Genomic DNA, 21,564 nt, shown 5'->3' with positions numbered 1-21,564 from the left:
GAGGCTTGGGCAATCTATGGGGCCTCTGGTAGTGGAACAGTATTAATGGACTTTGGGAGCCCATTCCACATAGAGGGATACTCTCTCAGCCTAGACACACAGGGGAGGGCCTCGGCCCTGCTCCAAATGATATGACAGACTTTGAAGATCCCCCCCCCCATGGAAGGCCTCACCCTCCCTGGGGAGCAGAAAGGGGCTGGGATAGGGGGCTGGTGGGGCAGGGGAGGAGAGAAGGGAGAGGGAACTGGGATTGACATGTAAAACAAGCTTGTTTCTAATTTAAATTAAAAAAAAAGTATGCTAGAGATAAAGGACTCCATATTTAGTATATAGCTTTTAATTATGACACTATTATTCTGAATTTATTAGTACATCTTATTCATATTTTTGATTTGATGTTCGGTATTTATATTAAGTCTCCACTTAGATACTGTTCTACTTGAAAACAGCAGTTAGATGACTCCTGAATCCCTAGGTTTTGTTCCGTTCTAGTCTGAAGCACTAAGGATTGAAACCAGGGCCTTGCTTCTGCCAGCAAGCACTCTACCACATGCCCAGATCTTCCGAAAATGTATGATTCTTTTGCAACAGAGCCATACTGACTTTCCCAGGCTGTCCTTGATCTATGTAACCCAGCACATCCTTGACCTTGCTATGTTCTTGCCTCGGCTGCCCAAGTATCTGAGATTATAAGCACCTTGGTTAAAAACATTACTTTTTAAAATGAAATATTAAAAACATTTGGCTGATAGTAAATAAAAACAACATAAATCTAGTTAATAGAAATAGTTCATTATCCCCCACCAGAGTTCAAGGCAAAAGGAATGCTATCTATATTACATTTGGTTACATGTCTCTATCTCCACTTTCCAGCAAATATTCTCTTCTAAGACCAGGCTGAGGAGGAAGCTGAGTGGTAAAGTGCTTGCCTGACATCTGGCAGGCCCTGGGCTTGATCCCAGCACCACTGAAAAGAAGCCAATGCGTTATTTCTAGTGAAAACAACAATACATTGTTACTGTATACTTTTCTGAATATTTAAGCATAATTATTCATTGCCATTCTAAGATTTGGGGCTGAACCATTAATATATCCACTAATGCAAAATATTCTTAATTATTTATGTGTGTATGTATATGTATATGTTGTGTGTATCTGTGTGTGAGGGCTGGGATTAAAAGCATACACAATCACACCTGACTATTTTATATATAGGTAAGGAAAAAATATATATACATATATATATGAAATATAAAATTATAGTTTTTGCACTTTGGTTTGAGACAAGTCTCCCTGTATTGACCAAGTTGATCAGAACTATGAAGACCAGGCTGACTTTGAATTCTTGGTCATCCTGCCTCAGCCTCCTGAGTGCCAGGATTACAGGACATACACTACCATACACAGCTCTTCATATTGTTAAGTAGCTTGCTATACTGAGGCTGTCATGAGGAAAAAATTCCCTAAGTTCAAAATCTGTGTGGCTTATAGCTATAGCAGGTAACTTAAGGACTCACCCTCACCATCCTTAAGAAGTACTCTAGATACAGGTTCAACTGCACCATAGTCATGTTATCAGATTCCTTTGTGAAAAGTAGCATCACTCTAAGAAATAAGGTCTTGGCTGTAGAGATGGCTGAAAAGATAGGAGTACTTGCTGTATAATCCCAGCACCTGTAAAAAGTTGTCCATGCCCATGCGTGCCTGTAACCCCAAGGGCAGAGATAGTAAGATTTCAAGAGCTAACTGGGTAGCTATTCTAGCCGAAGCTGTGAGTCTCCAGTTCATTGACAGCCCACCTCAAGTCAATAAGGAAGGAAGATATCAATGTCCTCCTTTGGCCACCATACCACACACACACACACACACACACACACACCATATATGTACATGCATGCACATACACACACTACATGCATACAGAAACCACACACACATACCACTCATACACATGCATACACTACACACATACCATACACTCATGCACATACATACACCACACACATACCACACATACACGTACATACATACACACACTATATACATACATACACTACATATATACATGCATATACATACACACACCACATACACATGTACATATATACAAACTACGTACACACATACATATACCACAGACACATAACCCCCCCCACACACACACACTCCGCACATACATACATACATACATACATACATACATACATACATACATCACACACACACACACAGAGCCACAGTCAAGTCTAAGGCAGGTATGATGCCTCACACATACAAGCTCAGCATCTGGGACATTAAGGCAGAAGGACTGCTGTGAGTCCAAGGCAAACACTGGATACATAAGAAGTTCAAGTCATCCGGGGCTACAGAGCAAGCTCCTGGCTCAGAAAGATGATGAAGAAGAGGAGGGAGCTGGGTAGAGAAGTGACAGGAGAAGGAGTGGTGTGAGAAGGGAGGGGGTCCTCTCTAAATGTATCTTTCTCTAAGTGACATTTTTTCCAACCTGTGTTAAGCAAATGATAGCACAAGGAATGGTGGCACACACCAGGAATCCCCGTCCTAGGAAGACTAGAGCCAAGAGGACTGAGGCTGGCCCACATTGTGAAATACTGCCTCAAAAGACAAGCCAAAACATAAACAAAAGATGAGCCTTAGCAAGGCTGCTAGAGTACTGTGCTTTGAATGTGAAATTTCCTTACAGATTCATGTCTGAACACTTGGTCCCAAGTCAGTGGAACCATTTGGAAAAGTTATAGAACCTTTAGAAAGTGAAGTCTTGCCGAAAGAGTGTGTCACTGGAGGTGGGCTTTGAGATTTTACAGCCTGGCTCCACTTCCTGTTCCCTCTCCATGCTTCCTGTGTATGGATGAAATGTGACCATCTAGCTTCCTGTTCATACCACCGTGCTTTCCCTGACCGTTGTCCTGCCTTCCCCGCCATGAGGGATTCCATTTCTCTGGAACTGTAAACAACAAGAGACCCTTTTCTCCTCTAAGTTGCTTTTGGTAATGGTGTTTTACCACAGCAACTTTAAAAAGTAACTGAAAAAAACTGGTCTCAATCTTCAGTAAATACTCTTATTTTAACAATAGCACAAAGTTGGTGTCTTAAAAATCCAGCTTGATACAATTAAACTGTCACAATTAGACAACAGAATTTTCTATTTGCAAGGCAAAGATATATAAATTAATACTGATATATATCCCTTAGAAAAATGTCTATGTACTAAAATTGCTATGGTCTCTAAAGATAGAGAATCCGTACCTTTTAGATTAAATTGATGACACATTGTTCTTTTGAAATGTGTTCATACAAAGAATCATTTTAGTATCAAATGTCACTCATAGATATGATGGCCTAATTAACAGAAAACTGTGTACTTGACCTTATTCACCAAGCATCACAACAGAATCATCTCTAATTAGATGGTGAGTTGTAATCCTCCATCTACAACCAGAACATGTCCCGTGACGTATGGTGACTCTAAAAGAAACACAACCGCATGTGCCACCTCAAGAGCTTCTCCAAACCTCCCGAGAGGGATATTTTTCTTCAAGTGTTCTTCTTTCAAGTGTTTTGTCATATCCGTGTGAATAAATCCTGAAAGAGAAATGTTAATTCAGTTGAAAGTATACACACTAAAGATAGCTGTTTATCTTTTATAAAGAGAATTTGCTTCTGAGAACTTGTCATTATTAATAAGCATTGTCTATGAAATGCAGAATATTGACAACAATTAAGTGTACAATTTTATTCACTATAACTCAGTGAATGTCTATGGGACACAAAAATGCCTGACTCCCAAGTTCATGACTCACGGCTTGACAAACATAAAGATAATGCTGTAGAATATAGTAGGCAGATACAAACATGAATAAAACAATGCATTCTTAGGGTAACTACAATCTATAGAAAGAGGAAGTAATTGCTACATACCCAGTTTTAATGTAATAAATTCTGATGACTCTGCTTATAATGCTATAGATAAAACACTATAGAAATGATTTTCACACAGGTGGGGGAGAAAGTGAGAAATAGTGTTGAGAGACAGTATCACAAAGATGGTCCTAGGAACTGATTTTGCAATCCTAATAAGAATTAATCCATTCTATTTACTAAACCAGGATAACCGGTGAGAGGTCAGCCCAGGGTTCCAAGGTCCACATAAGACAGACTTAAGATCATATCTAATCCTGATAAAATGTTTATAAAAGATGAAATGTTTAACTCAGTATTGGTATATATATGCAATAGAGTGTGCAGAGAGCAAATTCTATAGAGCAAAATATTAAATATTCAGTAATTCACAATGATTGTATGTATGTATCACACACATACACACACACACACACACACACACACACACACACACACTGAATCAACTACAGGTTTAAGATAGTGGTTCTCAACCTTTGGGACGAAACACCTTTGGGGGTCAAGTGACCTTTTCACAGGGTTTGCATATCAGATATCCTTTATCAGGTATTTACCTTCTTATTCATAACAGTATCAAAATTACAGTTATGAAGTAGCAATGAAATAATTTTATGGCTGGTGGTCACTACAACATGAGGAACTGTATTACAGGGTTGAAGCCTTAGGAAGGTTGAGAATCACTGATTTAAGAAATCCCTTCAAGGGCTGGAGAGATAGCTCAGTGGTTAAGAGCACTGCCTGATCTTCCAAAGGTCCTGAGTTCAATTTCCAGCAACCACATGGTGGCTCACAATCATCTGTAATGAGATTTGGTGCCCTCTTCTGGCCCGCAGGCATTCATCAGGCCAAACACTGTACAAATAATAAATAAATAAATCTTAAAAAAAAAAAGAAATCCCTTCAAGATTATAGAGACAAATATATATCACCAATAAAATGTTACCAGATAGTATTTTGTTCACTAATTAAAACTTACTGTCAGACAAGCCATAGGAAGTGAAAGTTCACAGTAAAGCCACAAAAAAAGTTTTCAAATTGGCTCATGTTAAAACTAAATCACTTATAAATTCAATTATAAATCAACTTAAATGTACTCTCAATTACAAATGACGTGTTGATAACTGTGAGCTAAATAGTGGATTCATCTTCTAGTTTATTGTGTAATACTATAGAGTTAAGTTTACTTTGGGGTTTCACTTATGAAAACATAAATGCTTTCTTTACAGTCCTATGAGGAATAACTGTAGTTTTTTTCTACCATAAAATCTAAGACAGTGACAGGTTACTCATGAAATCTGGGAAGAAACTGAAAGGTCTTTTAACAACGAATGGGTTAAGACCAGATAGATCCACAGCATAAATAATGATGTTAGTAAAGACATAAATGAATATTTCACATCTGTAATATTAAAAGAAGGTTATATGTGAATTCCATATTATCACTACAGAAAACAAGGTGAAACAGACATGTCAAAATGCTACCATTATCATCTGATTATCACTGGACACCAAAGTGACCCTAGTTACCAGAGTTATAGACTAGACTTTATTTGTATTTTTATTTTAAGCTGTCCACACAGATATACATACATACATACAAACATACATACATACAAACATACATACATACATATAATCTTTGCACTCAGATAAAATTCTTGAAAAAATAGGAACATTATGAGTTACAGAGGGTCTATAATGAGGGCCAGATATAACAAAACTAATGATGTATTATTTGTGTTTGCCTATGAGAATATACTGTAAAACACAGCCCCCTCTACAATAAAATCTCAGCACATTTATTTGGAAAGTCAGCACCACTCCATCTATTCTTTAATACGGTGTGGGAAAGAAAGGATGAAGGCAGCAGCTGACACACATAAATCAGCCTCTGCAAACTTGCAAATGATAAGCAAACCTTCGGTTTTGAGATGGGGTAGCCCTGGCTGTCCCAGAACTCCTATGCCGTCAAGGCGTGTCTCAAACTTACAGAGACCCACCTGCGTCTGCCTCCTGAGTGCTGGGACTAAAGGAGCATGCCACCACACCTGGCCCAAAGACGAAGCTTAGTTCTTCAGGGAGGAACCAGAATCCAGCAGAATACAATTCTCCCAAGAACCCATGAGTTTACTGAGATCCAATGTTGTGTGTCAGCACATTTCTTTTCAAGGATGCCCCAGAGAAAATGAACCCTATAATCACTGCAGATTATAAAAGTTGAGTGAAATAAAATCACTTGTGTTAATGCTAACAACTTCATGTTGCAATCCCTAACCTAAGGCTCAGGGGACATTGCAGAAGAGGGGGTAGGAAGACAGCAGGTCAGGGGACCAGGATGTTTGCTATGAAATAGTTTTTCCTGCAGATCACAGGGAAGCTCAACAATAATAGTCACCTAAACAAGACCTGCACAATGACAATGCCAGTTGACAGGGCAGCATAGAAGGGGGGATCTCACAAGGCCTGACCCTGAGGTGAAGAGCTACAGTCAATCAATGGCTGCTGAGAAAAGGAGAACCAGTCTCCTCCAAGGATGAGCCCCCAATAGGTTCCAATTCCACGAAGTCAGCCCTAAATACATACACACATAAGCCACTCTAAAAAGGACTTAGTAGGCTGTTATGCCTACATAACACATTGTGTATGTAACAATAATAACTGAACAAGAGGTCATGAATATGAGAGGGAGTTAGGGGAGAAACAGGAGGAGTTGGAGAGGGAGGGATGGAAATGATATAAATACAGTATTCATGTGTAATCTCAAAAATTTTAAATTAATAAAGAAAAGGCTGTGTTATTTTCTCAAAGAATTCATGATACAACTGCCTTTTATTCTTTAAAATTCTAACAAATTGGCATAATGTATTTCACACTAACTCCATAAATTCATGTATTTTAATCTAAAAAAAAAAAAAATAAGCCACAAGATACTACAGTAGCCATGGTTTATGAACACTCTTTTCAGTTTAGGTTAGCAACTTTGAGCCAACTTCCATCTGGCTCTGGTGGTGTTTGCTGTGGTGAGCTAACCACTGGATTTGGGTTCACCAATCAAGAGTCTTTCCCCAGCTCTGTGATACAATACAGCTGTGAGTGAAGGAAGCTGAACACTAATTGACACGGGGATGTGTACGTATCATAAGGCGAACAAACTTATCAAAGACGGCGTGTTTCCTTCAGCTGGTTTTCAAATAAGAAGTTATCATGACTGGAAAGTTAAGAAACCGACAGGGAAAGTCCCTGTTTCTTACACAGTTTCTTAGACACAAATAGGTGTGTGGTCCCCTACTACATAAAAGGAGTCTCCTCAACAGCTCCAGCTTGGAAAATTAGGATATCACTTGTCAGCGGGACCTTCCACAGTCTCTCTCCAGACCTACAGACACATACTAGCAGTGACAAATGGCACAGAGAGCTGCTGGCCACCACTAAACTGCAATGAAATCTAAAAGGAAAGTGGGCATGGAAGGGAGGGAGGGGATGGGGAGATGGCTCAGGTGATAAAGGCGCTTGCTGCCAAGCCTGATGGGCTGAGTTCAATCCCCAGATCCAAAGATGGAAGGACAGACCTCTGGATGTTGTCCTCTGCCCTCTTGTGTACTCTAGCATGTGCACATGTGGCACAAATAATAAATGTTTTGTTTTGTGCTTTTAGGGAAAGGAAGAATTATCCCTGACATACTAGCTTTTCCTCTTGAATTATGTTTAATGTGAAAAATGAACATATGTTCCCAAAGATCTTTCTCTTTTATCTGTGGTGTCTTTTTAATTAGTAGATTTTATTTTTAATGCATTTTTAGGTGCACAGAACTACAGAACAGAAGCTCCTATGTGGATCTCACTGCCCTCACCCCTCACTGCCTTACTCCCTCCACTTCCCATCCTGGTAATATCCTACTTAGGTCTATGTAATGGACACTACTGACACATTGCTAAGTAAAATCTGTGGAATACTTGAGGGGGGTCACCGTTTAGCTTTAACAAATGCTATTGTCATGTGATCCACCATCGCAGTATCACACACCATATTTATTCCAACCTAACCTATCTGCAGCCTTTCAGACCTCATATATCTGTTCCAGTTCATCAGAAATAAAATTAGAAATGTTAAGCTAATCTCTTACGATAAATCACTTGGGCTGTACCAAATGTCCGTGGACAATGCTCATGAACCATGTCTCTCTTAGAAATATATTCACAGCACTACCTACAATTATCTCTTAGGTACCCACCCCATATACCACAGAGCTGAGAGAGGTATTAGTGATCCCTAAGCAACCCATACACCTATCATTATGCAGCCTTGCTTTCCAGTTTGTCTTTTTTCCCTGGCCCCAAAAGACTCTCTCCGTATCATTCGTATTTGTTAAGTTCTGGAAAGTTTGTCCAGCTCCCCTGCTTTTGCTATTCACATATTCACAGTCTTAAGTGGCTATAAAAACTATAAACTGCCAGTAGGTGTCACTGTCCAAAGGGGATGCTGCTTCATTACTTCGCTGGACATTTAGAGGTTTCCAACTGGCTACAAAGCCATCATCCCTTAGATCAAGAAACAGTAAGTGAAATGGCATGCATTCTAGCAACTTAGAAAAAAAGACACTCCACTCCACTACCTACGGCATATGTGACACACTGTGTGTGAGAATTTATATCTTATAATCTCTGAAGAAAGTACATTTCATTGATTCATTTTGACTAGTAATTGACAATAGTCTGTCAAATATTACTTCTCATATGCACTGATTTCCAATTAGCAAGACCCATCTATGGAGACAACTTTATAAGCCAAGTAGTAGTAAATACTAAAGCTTAGCAAGTACTTTACAGAACAAGATCTTTAAAGAACAGTCGAGGATTTAGGATGAACTGACAGTCTAATTCATTATTTGCTTTGGTCCTTGTTTTTCCTGCTACAATTTGCTTTCCAACTGTTTCCTGCTAATTTAACCTCCACTTGAAGTTAATCAGGAAAACTTGACATAAAAAGAAACAAACTAGAGGCCTGAGGGCTGGGATGTGAAGAAAGCATTTACTGTACTAGCAGAAGGCCCTCAGCAAACCTCAGGATACCCTGGACCCACAGCAAAGCCAGGCATGACAGCACAAGGGGACCTGCACTGGGGACCCAGGGAAGACAGACAGATTGCAGGCTCTCACTGAGCTTAAACAGTGAGCTTCAGGTTTAGTGAGAGACCCTGTCTCAAAGAATACAGTGGAGACGTGATTGACTGGCCTCCACATATGAGTACATGAGTGAGTATACCATAGTGTGTGTTTGTCAGCTGTTAAAGATTAAGTCAATAAATAATCTACAGATTTGATTTAATCTTGTCATTTCAATCTGTACTGTACACACACACACACACACACACACACACACACTAATATTACAAAGGCCACCCTACTAAGTGCCGCATTTTAACAACAGATTTTATCCCAATATGAATTTCACTGGAAAAATAAGGTCTTTACAAAAGGCTCTATGGCACTTGAATAACACCCTTAAAACTGCTCCCTGGTATACCAGCTGGATTTCCACCATTCATCCCATTGCCTTGACAACTAATCCACGACAGACACTCTTCAGCATCTCCCCAATGTGGTAAACATCACTATTCTATCTTTAGCACTTGACATTGCAGTGATTTGTTCATTTATGCCTTTCCAACTGTATTCCCCATCTTGCAGCAGAAATATCGCATTCATTTTTGTATTTTTGGTTGTGAACCTAGCTTTTAACGGCTGAGCCATCTCTCCAGCCCCCACATTCATTTTTGTTACTCCTGGACCTAGCACAGTTCTGGCACAAAGGAAGATAACCCAGGAGTCTGTATGAATTGGAAAGAAGGCCTTCCTCTTAGCCAGTCAGCTTTCACATCACCAAATACTAGGATTAACTCCTCATTACTCATACCACTGCAACCCCGAAAAGAGAGAGGGCAAGACCATGCAGTTCCACACCAGAAAGTAACCACCCTGAAGATTGGTAGTAGATGGCTAGCTCGGCCAGCACTGACAGTGACAGCCTGACAAAGCATGCAGAAGAGAAAGCCAGGCAACATGATGACACGGAATTACATGGAAAGCTTTTGCTTGGGCTCCCTTTGCTTTTTTCCTTCCAAGATGACACACCTGAGCTGCAATAACTTACTAAATGTTCATGGATTTGGAATGTCTGAACTTAGCTAGTGTGTGACTAAACAGTGAATTAGGGTGAAGGTATGTTATGTGTGTTAGGCAGCAAACAGGTTCACAGAACATCCTGAAAAACACCTGCTGGCTCAATATGAGTGCTAACTCTCAGGTCCAAACTGAAACCATGAGGGGATTAAAAGGGAAAGGTGGCAGAGGTCTACCGCAATGAACTCTCCTACAAACTCCCAGACACTCAAAAGAACACACTTTTACACAGTGATTAATTCTTAAGTGTTTAAAATTGCAAGACAAAGACACCATCTCTAGATCTAGGCTTAGCAATGACATGTAGATCTGAATTATGGCATCTTTTTATTAGTATATGGCAAATAGTGTACGAGTGGACAAAAGGGAATGATAAGCAAATAAATATGCAAGTAAGTAAGAAACTAGGGAATCCCACCCAGATCATTTAGAGAAACGCAGTAGCTGAAGGACAAAAAGACATAAATATTATGATTCTAAAGGAAAACCTTGGGGACACTGTTTTTCAGCTTTCCATGAAACAGCCAGGTAGTTTTAGGTAAATTACATCAAACCCCTGGTCACAATTTTCTAAATCGTCAATGTGGCTACAATAAGCCAGGTGTGGCAGAGCAAGCCTGCAATCCCAGTACATCTAGAGAGCATGGTGAAAGACCAGTCTCAAAACACAAGATGATCTCTAAGGTTCTCTTACCATAATATATTCCTTAACTTATGCAGAATTCAAAAGCAAAGATTTTATGCAAAACATGAGGTACAAGAAAAAATTTTGGTAATTAGTTCATTATTTCTTCCCACAGTGGCACTATCCGAATGTCAATTAATGGCTGTCAATTTACTAATTATGGGCAAACAAATGTCCTTTCTTTATACCACAAAGCCACACTACAGCTATTGTAGGAAGTCTTCACTGACCTGGTGCGACCACATTTACTCTGATTTTCTTTCGTGCAACCTCTTTAGCAAGCGATCGTGAAAACCCAATGAGCCCTCCTTTGCTGGCGCAGTACACAGACTGGCCCACGTTGCCTTTTAAACCAATAATACTCCCTGCAAGAAAGAAGAAACAAAGAAAGTACGAACCGATTGCTTTGTTATTTAAGGACTCACAGAATGCACAGTCCACAAATCAGAAAGGTAAACCCACCTTCCTCCATTCTTTGATAAAATGAGTAGTAACTCTATGTACTGTCCTGGGAACAGTACACTGAAAGGGATCAACCTGATCCTGACACACGGTAAACAGAAGCCGAGAGAAATGATGTAATCCCATGAGGACCAGGGAAGGGGCTGACATGACCTGTTATGTATGTGAAAGGCTGGAAGAGGTCGGGTAAGAATACTAGGTTTGACAGTGATGGTAGGAGTGAGAAAAGCCCCTTAGGTGCAGACATGTGAACACTCCCCACAGCTGGTGTCACTGTCTGGGTAGTTTTAGGAGGTGTGGCCTTGCGGTAAGTGTGTCAAGGGGGAGGGGTGAGCTTTAGGAGTATAAACCACCCCACTTCCAGTTCTCTCTCTACTTTGTGCATGAGGTTGAGAGGTCATCACGTCTCAGCTTCCTGCTCCTGCCACCATGCCTGCCTCTTGCCTCCCCACCATGATGGACTTGTATCCCTCAGGGACCACAAGCCAAAATAAACCCTTTCTTTTTTAAGTATTCCCAGTCATGGCATTTTATCACAGCAACAAAAAAATAGCAAGCACAGGCAGAAATACGTTAAAGCCAGAACATGTAAAATAAAAGCTGATTAATTTTATGATTCTATAGTAGATATGAACAACTATCCACTTTCATATACAAGAATGAATTCAGTACATTTAAAGTACTGTCAATCAAAAGTGATCATACAAACTTCCTAACCGTGCAGTTTTGCTACTTTTGTTGATATTTACCTTGTACTTGCTATTAAACATTACTCAGTGACCTTGTCTAATAACTATGTAAGAATAATTTATAACTCAAATATCAATTTATGCAAATATATGCTGGCAAAACAGAAGTAAGGAAGTAATTTTCTGCACCACTGACCTGTGCTTACAAAATAAAAATTGAACAGGAACCTAACACATGCACACAAAATTGAAATTACTTTAGAAAAAGAGAATATTCTACTTTTTTTATTGTAATCAAGAAGCCCAATGTTAAAATGTTTACTGACATTATACATTCAACCATTGCTTGATGACAGTAACTTGCCTCAAGAAATACACTGTAAGGTGGTTTCACAGTAATTCGAGCATCCCAGGGTACGCTTAAATAAAACAAGCTGTTATAGCCCACTTCTTCTGTACTATATACATCTCCCACTGTTCCCAAGCCACAAACCTACGTAACATGAATGCACAGAACGACAAACAATGGTGGACATATGTGTATCTAAGCATGAAGAAGATCAGTAAAAGTAGTGAAAAATAATCTACAGAACCACTGTCATCTGTCTGCCCTTCAACCTCAGAATCGTCACATGGCACATCAGCAAATGTGGTACCCAGTAAAGAGAGAAAAGAACTATGCAGCGCAGGAAGGAGGAAAAGCCATCAGGGGAAGGAGAAGGGTGGGAAGGAAAAGTGTGGGCAGGAAAAGGGGTGTATGGAGAAAGAAAGAAAAAGTGAAGTTCCAAGCATGGCAGAAAGGCCCAAGGGGAAGAAGCTTTAATAACTAGCACTCTGACCACACTCCCTTTTCATTTGGTCAAACTAATGACTTCTGAAACACCAACAAGTCTACAGGTTCGGCCTTTTCTGTGGTACTTTTCTATTGAATAAGTGTGTCCCCTATTATAAATACATCAGTCTTAGCAACACTCTAAGAGTTTGAGGACTTAGGTTTCTGAAACTTATCTAAAATGTAGGTATTTTAACAAATATGCCCTGTGACAACCAGCCACAATCTCAGGTCTATGTGATAGGTCTTAAGAACCCAAAATCTGAAGTGGCTGTGTCAGAAGGCCATAGGTCACCAATCCCTCCTAAGAGCACTAAACTTTTTTGTAACTGTTTAAGGTATTGCTTGTCACTTAAAAATAAAAAACAGATGGTCTGTTATAATTTTCAAGTACTAAAATGAAATCCAATTCCATGTTATTCTCCACTTTCCGCTCTTCAGACACAAAGCCCCACAATGCCTCTTCCTCATGGTTCCAACAAACTAAAGGCTACTTACATCCATTCTGAAAAGCTGACTTTAATCTTCTTTAAACCTTGATACCAGACAGATCAGTGATCCATGCAACCACTGTATAGAATTATAAGTTAGCCTCTATGTCTACAAGTTTCCTTTTTAATTTGAAAATTAGATTGGATTTCTTTGCAATTTTTAAAAATAAAAAATATAATGACATCATTTTCTACCTACTTCTCCCCCATCCTACCCTCCCATTTACCCCGTCACACTCTCTCAAATTAATTATTGTTACATATATATAAATGCATACAAACAAACCTGTTGAATCTTTTTCATGTTGCTTGTATGTAACGGTATCAGGCCTGACCACTTGGTATTGGATAACCAATTAGGGGGCTCATCCCTGGGGAAGGCTACTTGTTGATGGTCCAGCTCTGTTCTCAGGAGTCCTCAGTTTTTTGTAGCTCTTTGTTTAGGGGTAGGTCCCCTTGAGTTTTCCCTCTTCTGTCTTAGCAATGTCTACTGTGGTGGTGTGAAAGAAAATGGACCCCAAAGGGACTGGCACTATTAGGAGATGTAGACTTATAAGAGTAGGAGTGGCTTTGTTAGAGGAAGTGTGTCACTGTGGAGGCGGGCTTTGAGGTCTCATATATGCTTAAGTCATACCCAATAAGACAGACCACTTGCTGTTGCCTGTGAGTCAAGATATAAGAACTCTCAGCACCTTCTCTAATACCATGTCTGCCTACACGATGTCAAGATGATAATATACTGAACCTCTGAAACTGTAAGCCACCACCTTATAACAGTTGCCATGGTCATTGTGTCTCTTCAGCAATAGGAACCCCTAACTAAGACACCTACTGATATATCACTATCCATGTCTTGTTTAGGCAGCCATGTTGTGAGGTATCATGTATATAGCATCCTGGTCATTTCTAACAAACACAATCTCACAATACCTTATCTGGCCCTTTGGCTCATACTCTTACAATCACTAAAGGTGTGACAAGAAAGAGGGAAGAAGGAAGGAAGGAAGGAAGGAAGGAAGGAAGGAAGGAAGGAAGGAAGGAAGGAAGGGAGAAGGAAAAAGAAAGAAAGAAAATGGGACTCTTGATTTCTCTTGAAAATTGAGACTGCTGACAAAATTAGTACCGCATTCATATACAGCAAGTCCATTAGATGTGTGCATCTGTGGTCTCTCCCATTTCACACAGTCTTGGAACATTGAATCTAGATGTCATTTGTCACATGGCCTCCAGTGTCACCTTTTTAATACTTGTAAGCCACTCACTTAATGCCCAGCTGACTGCTGTGGAGATGTACATCTGTGAGTCTGTCCCATTCACGGATCAGTTAGTTACTTTTCCCTACGTCACAAAAGGGTGAATTTCACTGATCTAGTGAATCAGTGGATTAGATACTCTGCCATTTACATGCAGTAATTATAAACACACGAAGGTGAACACTCACCTACATTCACGATGGATCCGCCCCGCTGAATCATTGTCCTCATGGCAGCTTTGCATGTCAGCATGGAGCCCAAGAGGTTAGTGTGAAGCTGAGATATCATATCTTCAGTTTTTGTTCTTACTAAAAGACCATCTCTACAAGGAAGAAACAGCAGGACCATCAATAAATAGATGGAAAAGTTCAAGTCTAGGGGCTGGAGAACTGGCTCAGAGTTAAGAGTAATAGCTGCTCTTTCAGGAGTTCACAACCACCTGTAGCTCCAGCTCCAGGGTATTCAACGTCCACTTCAGGACTCCACAGGCAACTGCACTCATATGCACATTCACATACACACACAAAATTTTAAAACAGAAAAGCTGGGCGGTGGTGGCACACGTCTTTAATCCCAGCACTCAGGAGACAGAAGCAGGCGGATCTCTGTAAGTTCGAGGTCATCCTGGTCTATAAAGTGAGTTCCAGGACAGCTAGGGCTGTTACATAGAGAAACCCTGTCTTGAAAACAAAAACAAAACAGCAAATAGCAGAAGTAAGTCTTTTTTAAAAATCGAGTCTGATTTAAAATATAGTATAAGCTGTGCTTTCTAGCTAAGTACTGAGCAGTCTTATTTTGAACTTAACTTTAAATCTACTAAACTAGCTATTGATGAGCCAGAAAGAAACCACGTGGAAGACAGGGTTCTCTGCCTCTCTACCAGAGTAACAAATGTTGCCAGTGGCTAAACATAGGCTCAAGCTACCAAATGAGCTAACCTACTGCCTTGTTTAATGAAATTGTGAATCTAAATATTTTCCCCTAAACTCATCTTTCTAAAAAATGACAACCCCCTATCTTTTATTATCACATTATTATTATTCTACATACTACATTAGTAGTAAGCTCATTGTGATCAGAACTCAGAACACTGGCTTCCTATGAGAAGAGACTAAGCAGGTCTTTCGGCATGCTGGGTCACATGCTGGTGACAGTATGTTAGGACTGATCCAAATGGACATTATCCCAACACAGAAGAACAGGGCTAGAGAGATGGCTCAGTGATTGAAAGCACACAGTGATCATATAGAGGACCCGAGTTCAGTTCCCAGCACACATATTAAGTAGCTCACAAGTGCCTGGATCTCCAGCTCCAGGGGATTTTATGCCCTCTTTTAGTCTCATGTATGCATACTAACAAGCAGATATACAGGCACACATATAATCTTTTTAATAAAAGAATGTAAGGATTGACATTTTCAAAGTATGCCTTTGAAATTAGAAGTAAGACAGCCTAATACATGACCTCATAGTAATTGTGTTTTGAGTGAGAATGGTCCCCATTAGGCTCGTGTATTTGAATACTTGGTCCCCACTTTGGGACCAAGTTTGGGAAGAATTAGAAGCATGGCCTTGTTGGAGGAGGCAGGTCACTGGGAGTGGGCTTTGAGGTTTCAAAAGACTGCCCTGTTGCCATTGTGTCCCGTCTCTGCCTCCTATATGCAGATGACGATGAGTCTGCAGCTGTTGCTGGTATCATGCCTTCACTCCATCAACATGACTTTAACACTCTGAAACCACACCTCAATTAAACACTTGGTTCTATACATTACCTTGGTCATGGTATTTTGTCACACAATGGAAAAGTAACTAAGATAAAGACTTACTAAGAAAAATCTGTTTTAAAAAGATGTAAGAAATTTACCTTAGTCTTTGACCAACCTGTTAATACCAGCTGCGTTTACCAAGAAATTTACTGGACCTAAATGTTTCTCCATCTCCTCAAATGTATTTTGAACATCCTGTTCTTTAGCAACATCACAGCTAAATGCCAAGTGGTTTCCTACAAAACAAAGTTAAATCAGAATTGCCTATAAATCTTAACTTGAATTTTGAATGTATTTGCTATATGATTAGTCTGTAAGACAAGCTTGTGTGAGCCTAGAGATGAAAACATGTGGTGGCTCCTGCCCTCAGGGACCACCCAATGAAAGGGACAGAATGGATAGTAGTGAAGAAGAAATAATGAGGTTTTGTTTCTTCCTTCTTTTTGTTTTTGCTCTGAGACAAGTCTTACTGTGCTGCTTAGGCAGGCCCCCCAAACTCAGCCTGACAAATGCTAGGATTATAGTAGGCACATGAAACAAAATACCACACACACACACAAAAAAAAAAAAAAAACTAACTTGAACTTTAGGGGTTTTGTTTACTTGTTTGTTTTTACTGGGCACGGTGGCACCCGTCTATCCCCAGTGCTGGAGCTTGCTGGACTCACAAGTTGAAGGCTATCCTGGGTAAGTGAGACCTAAAATCCTCAAGAAGAAATATGCTTGGAACATTTAAAAAATGAATGTCGTTGGGGCTAGGTGATCCGGATTGAACCCTATCCCTAGCATAGGTGTGGACTTTGGGAACCCATTCCACATAGAGGAATACCCCCTAAGCCAAGACACACGGGGGTGGACCTAGGCCCTATCCCAAAGGATATGATAGACTCTGATGACACCCTATGGAAGGCCTCACCATCCAGGGGGGCGCAGAAAGGATATGTGATAGGTAGGGTTTTAGTTGGGGAGGGTGGTAGGGAAGGACAGGATGGAGAAGGGAACTGGGATTGTCATGTAAAACAATCTTGTTTCTAATTCAAAAAAATCTGCAAAAAGAAAAAAAAAACTGCAATAAAATCTGGGCATGGTAACTGGAGTAGGTCTGCAGTCCCATCTCAGAGACAAGAGTCTGCAGCTGTTAAGTTTGTGTGTGGCCAGCATGGGCAGAGGAGGTTAATACATATGCTCCTTAAGTCATGGTAGGGACACCCCTTACTGTGTAGCCAAGATGAAACAACGGTATGCTGGAGATCCGCACAACAGGTAGCACCATGGAGCACCAGTTGTCCAGCAAACTGGAATCGGTGCTGACTGGGTGCTCACGTTTGTGTTCACACCCAGGAAGAACAGATACCACATGGCACTCCCTGTGTTCCAGCACTGAGGAGGCAGAGGGCATATCTGGATCCAAGGCTGCATAGTGAGGCCCAGTGTCAAAGAAAGCAGGGAAGGCTGGAGGTAGACACCACACTGCAGGTTCAAAGTGAGCTTTGTACTCAAGATGTCACGGTCACAGCACAGTAAGGGAATCTCAGCGATGGGGCGGTTGAAGCCCAAGAATCACTAGTTCAAACCCAGTCTGAGTTACGCATCAAGATTGTTTCCATATAAATATAGCAGGCAATGCATACACCCTCAGACCTGTAATACCCAATTCTTTCCTGATAGTGACATTTATTTTTCTCCATTCTAGTAACAACACTGTCTTCCATGTTGTCTTCTCACAGTCATCGAGACTTAAACTTGCAATTCAATGACTAACCCGTTATTAATAATGGGGGGTCGAGTGGGCCTGGAATTGGAATGCAATTAAAAGAATATGGCAAAACAAATTACTTATTAAAGTGTTTGATCAACTTGGGAAAGCCCCGATCTATCGACTGGCTGCTTAATCAAGAGTTTCTATTTGAAATTCTATTGCGTAGGGCAAGAGCCCTGGGGAAAATGCAATCTAGCTGCTTCTACCAGGCAGCCTGACCCTCCTGACCCTTGGCTCTTTTCGGTCTGCTCAGGTCCTGTTGTCTCCTACCAGAGGCCCGAAAAAGACGGGTCTCAATGTCAGTACTGGTCATGGGACGATGGCTGCTTCTCGGGGGTCCTGGAGACCTGCCTGGGGTGGGCGACAGCCCCACGGAGGACTTGGTCATGAATGACTAGTAATCTGGGGTGCAGAGGCTCGAAGGCTCGCACCGCGGCCGCGCGCGAGCGCGGCCGCGGCGGGGGCACTTCTTCCGGTACCTTGTACCTACCGCCGAGCTCGCCGGCGGCGGCTTTGGCCACTTGCAGGTTTCTGGCGACGATCGCCAGACGGTAGCCCTTCTGGGCCATTAGCTGGGCTACAGCCCTGCCGATCCCCCGGGAGCCTCCAAAAACCGCACCGACTTTGTCCATCTTGGACCCCGGACAGGCAAGATGGATCCCTAGGAGTCAGAACTTCTAATAAGACACAGCTGCGGTGGACAAAACAAAAAAACGAGTAAGCACTGCCTTCCGACAGCCGACCCTGACCACAGAATAGGGCGCGAAGAGTTAGACGTCAGCGCGCACGGACTCGTCGATGTTGCGGTGCATGCTGGGACCCGTAGTCCTAGCTCCCGAGGCCCGCGTCTGTGCTTATGAGCGTCATAGCAGCACTAGCTGCCTCTTTGCATGCTGGAATAGTCAGCTGATACTACCGGGACCAAAGGTCATTTGCTCAGAGACAATAGGGTTGACTAAACCGTGGGCTTTCCAGACAGTAGTTAGCAGCCACATTATGTCCTTCTGGGTGTGGACCTTGACCTGGGTCACCCACCTTTTTTTGTTATTGCTCTGCAGACAAAACCTGTTGGAAAGCTTAAGGTCGGCCTCCTAATTACTGTAGACATTAGCCTTGCACTGCAACGTTATTATGAGGGTGGATGTCCTGTTGAAGAATACTAGCTGGGTAGGGTGACTTAGGCCTGTACTCCCAGCACTCAGAAGTTTGAGGCAGGGGGATCACTGAGAGTTCAGGGCCAGCCTGGTCTACAAAGTGAGAACCTCTCTCAAAGCAAACATCAAAGAAAGAACACTGTGTAGAGGAGTTCAATAAATGTGTGTGCTTCTCCTTTTGAGACACACACCTGCTGTATTACCCAGCCTGGTCTAGCACTCACTATATAGCCCAGGCTGTCCTCAAACCCTCAAGGATCCTCCTCCCTCAGCCTCCAGAGTGATGGGAGTACAGGCATGAACCACCACACCCTTTAACTGAATGATCTGAATAGTCTCAAGATGAAAGAGCAAGCTTAGATCATTGTTGACAAAATTGGGTTCCTAAATAAGAATCTCTGGGTGCCTTAAAGAACAAAAAGGCAGCTAAGCGGTGGTGGTCCATGCCCTTGATCCCAGCAAATCCAGGGACAGAGGCAGGTGGATCTCTGTGAATTTGAGGCCAACTTGGTCTACAAATCGAGTTCTAGGACAGCCAGAGCTACACAGAAAAACCCTGTCTCAAAAAACAAACAACAACAACAACAAAAAGGCAGCTTGGTGGTGCATGCCTTTAATCCCTGCACTAGGGAGGCAGCGTGGTTTACAGAGGGAGTTCTAGGACAGCCAGGGATACACAGAGAAACCCTATCTCAGTCTCCTACCCCCCAAAATAAATAAATAACAAGTCACCATCTGTTACCATTCTAATGTAAAAGGAAACGTTTCTTGACAGAGTATTAGTGAACTAGATTCAGAAAATACAAGCCATGGTCCTGTAGTTAAAAAACACACACACACAACCTGGAACAACAGGACTAATTCACATAAAACACTAGTGAGTTGAAATATTTAATAAAGCACAGAGTTGTATTAACACCAGAAGTCAAAGCAAGAGGTCAGTGGGGAGTAAAGGCGGAAAAGCAAGAGCTGTGGGCTAATCTGAAAACTCGGAGGAAAATTACCTTATGAAGGCTGAGCGTTAATCTTAAAGTTTTCATTTTTCTTTCACCTAAATCCAAACGGCATTTGAAATAGCTGAAAAATACATGAGTTGATTTTTCAAGTGTTCTATTTTACTGTGTTCTGATTGAGATAGGGTCTTGTCACGTAGTCCAGGCTGGTCTCAAACTCATAGTTGTTTTGCCCGAGCCTGGTAACTCCTGGGATTTCAGGCGTGCCCCAACTCTCAAAGTTTCTCATATATATCCATATATATGGTTATTTTTTTCAGAATTTCGTAAATACATACAATATTGGTCATTCACTCCTGATGTTCCCCTCTCAAACTCCTCCCAAATACCACCAAATTCCCTTCCCAACGTCATATATACATACATATACATATATGTGTGTGTATTTCCATAAAATACTTACATAATTTATATTATATATTACACATATATTCCATGGAGTCCTGTTTGTGCTGCTCATACATGGATGGTGTAGATATGCACTTAGAAGGCATTTTGATGCTATGTCCATGTAGCAAAAATAAGAGTGATAAGTTCAGTTCTAGAGTCTATGGACTTCCTAGCCACATGTTCTTGGCCAGATTTACAGTACCAGTTATGGGTTTTCTCCAGTGGAAGAGGCCTCAAATCCTATGAGAAAGTTGTTGGTTACCCCATAACATTGATGCCACTATTGAACCCATGGGTATGTTCTTGTCAGGACAGTCCTTATTACAGCTTTCCAGATTCATATAAAGACTACTGCTCTTCAATCAGTGTACACAGCCTAATTTCATACTATGACAGCTAACCAATAGAGAAAAAGCTTCCTAGCCAGTGCTGACTTGCCGTCTCCAAGTTGTATGGCCAAAGTTGTGCTGTCTTCAGCAGTAGTGTCTTACCACTGAAGGGACCAGACCCTCACCCAGCCCCCTGCTTTAGCAGCCATGACAAGCTTCAGAAAAGACATGTAGGCCTCTGACTCAGCACATGTCACAAAGAAACTCCAGGACAGGCCAAGCCCTCCCCTCTAGTGTCCAGGATGCTTAGTAGCTGGGAACTGTGTGTAACAGGCCACCTGCAAGAAACTGTCCCCCTGGGAACTGTGTGTAACAGGCTACCTGCAAGAAATGGACAAAGTCACAGAAACCACAAAATGTTCCCTTCTACAGTCAGCCAATGAAAATAACTGGTAAACAAGTATTTCATGCCTAAAATAAGACTTTATAAAAATTCCCCTAAATGTCAAGCAATCAGGAACTGACCCATACCTCTCCCCACCTGCTGAGGTAACCCTGCAGTTTTTGCCCTTAAATACCCCAGCAGTAGACAAGGAAAGCACCTCCTCTGATGACTGCTGCTTCA

The 21,564-nt window shown here is 41.3% G+C and overlaps 1 protein-coding gene across 2 annotated transcripts; it reads right to left on the bottom strand.

Annotated features, from left to right (window-relative positions):
- Nucleotides 1-3,057: 3,057 nt before the first annotated feature.
- On the bottom strand, nucleotides 3,058-18,827 carry Cbr4 (carbonyl reductase 4). 2 transcript variants are annotated; one of them, XM_027394072.2, is made up of 5 exons: nucleotides 18,544-18,825; nucleotides 16,410-16,530; nucleotides 14,717-14,850; nucleotides 11,032-11,166; nucleotides 3,058-3,600 (listed from the first exon to the last, which is right to left on the bottom strand). In XM_027394072.2, the coding sequence occupies exons 1-5, from the start codon at nucleotides 18,683-18,685 to the stop codon at nucleotides 3,422-3,424; spliced, it is 711 nt and encodes a 236-aa protein (XP_027249873.1). In that variant the 5' UTR covers nucleotides 18,686-18,825; the 3' UTR covers nucleotides 3,058-3,421. The 2 variants fall into 2 exon arrangements, with proteins under 2 accessions (XP_027249873.1, XP_027249874.1); XM_027394073.2 differs by lacking the exon at nucleotides 11,032-11,166 and having other exon boundaries at nucleotides 18,544-18,827.
- Between the last annotated feature and the right edge of the window lie 2,737 nt (nucleotides 18,828-21,564).

This window comes from Cricetulus griseus (assembly GCF_003668045.3).
Source record: "Cricetulus griseus strain 17A/GY chromosome 1 unlocalized genomic scaffold, alternate assembly CriGri-PICRH-1.0 chr1_0, whole genome shotgun sequence".
NCBI classification, from domain to species: domain Eukaryota; kingdom Metazoa; phylum Chordata; class Mammalia; order Rodentia; family Cricetidae; genus Cricetulus; species Cricetulus griseus.
The sequence above is the reverse complement of the archived record's forward strand: the minus strand, read 5'-3'. Positions and strand labels throughout refer to the sequence as shown.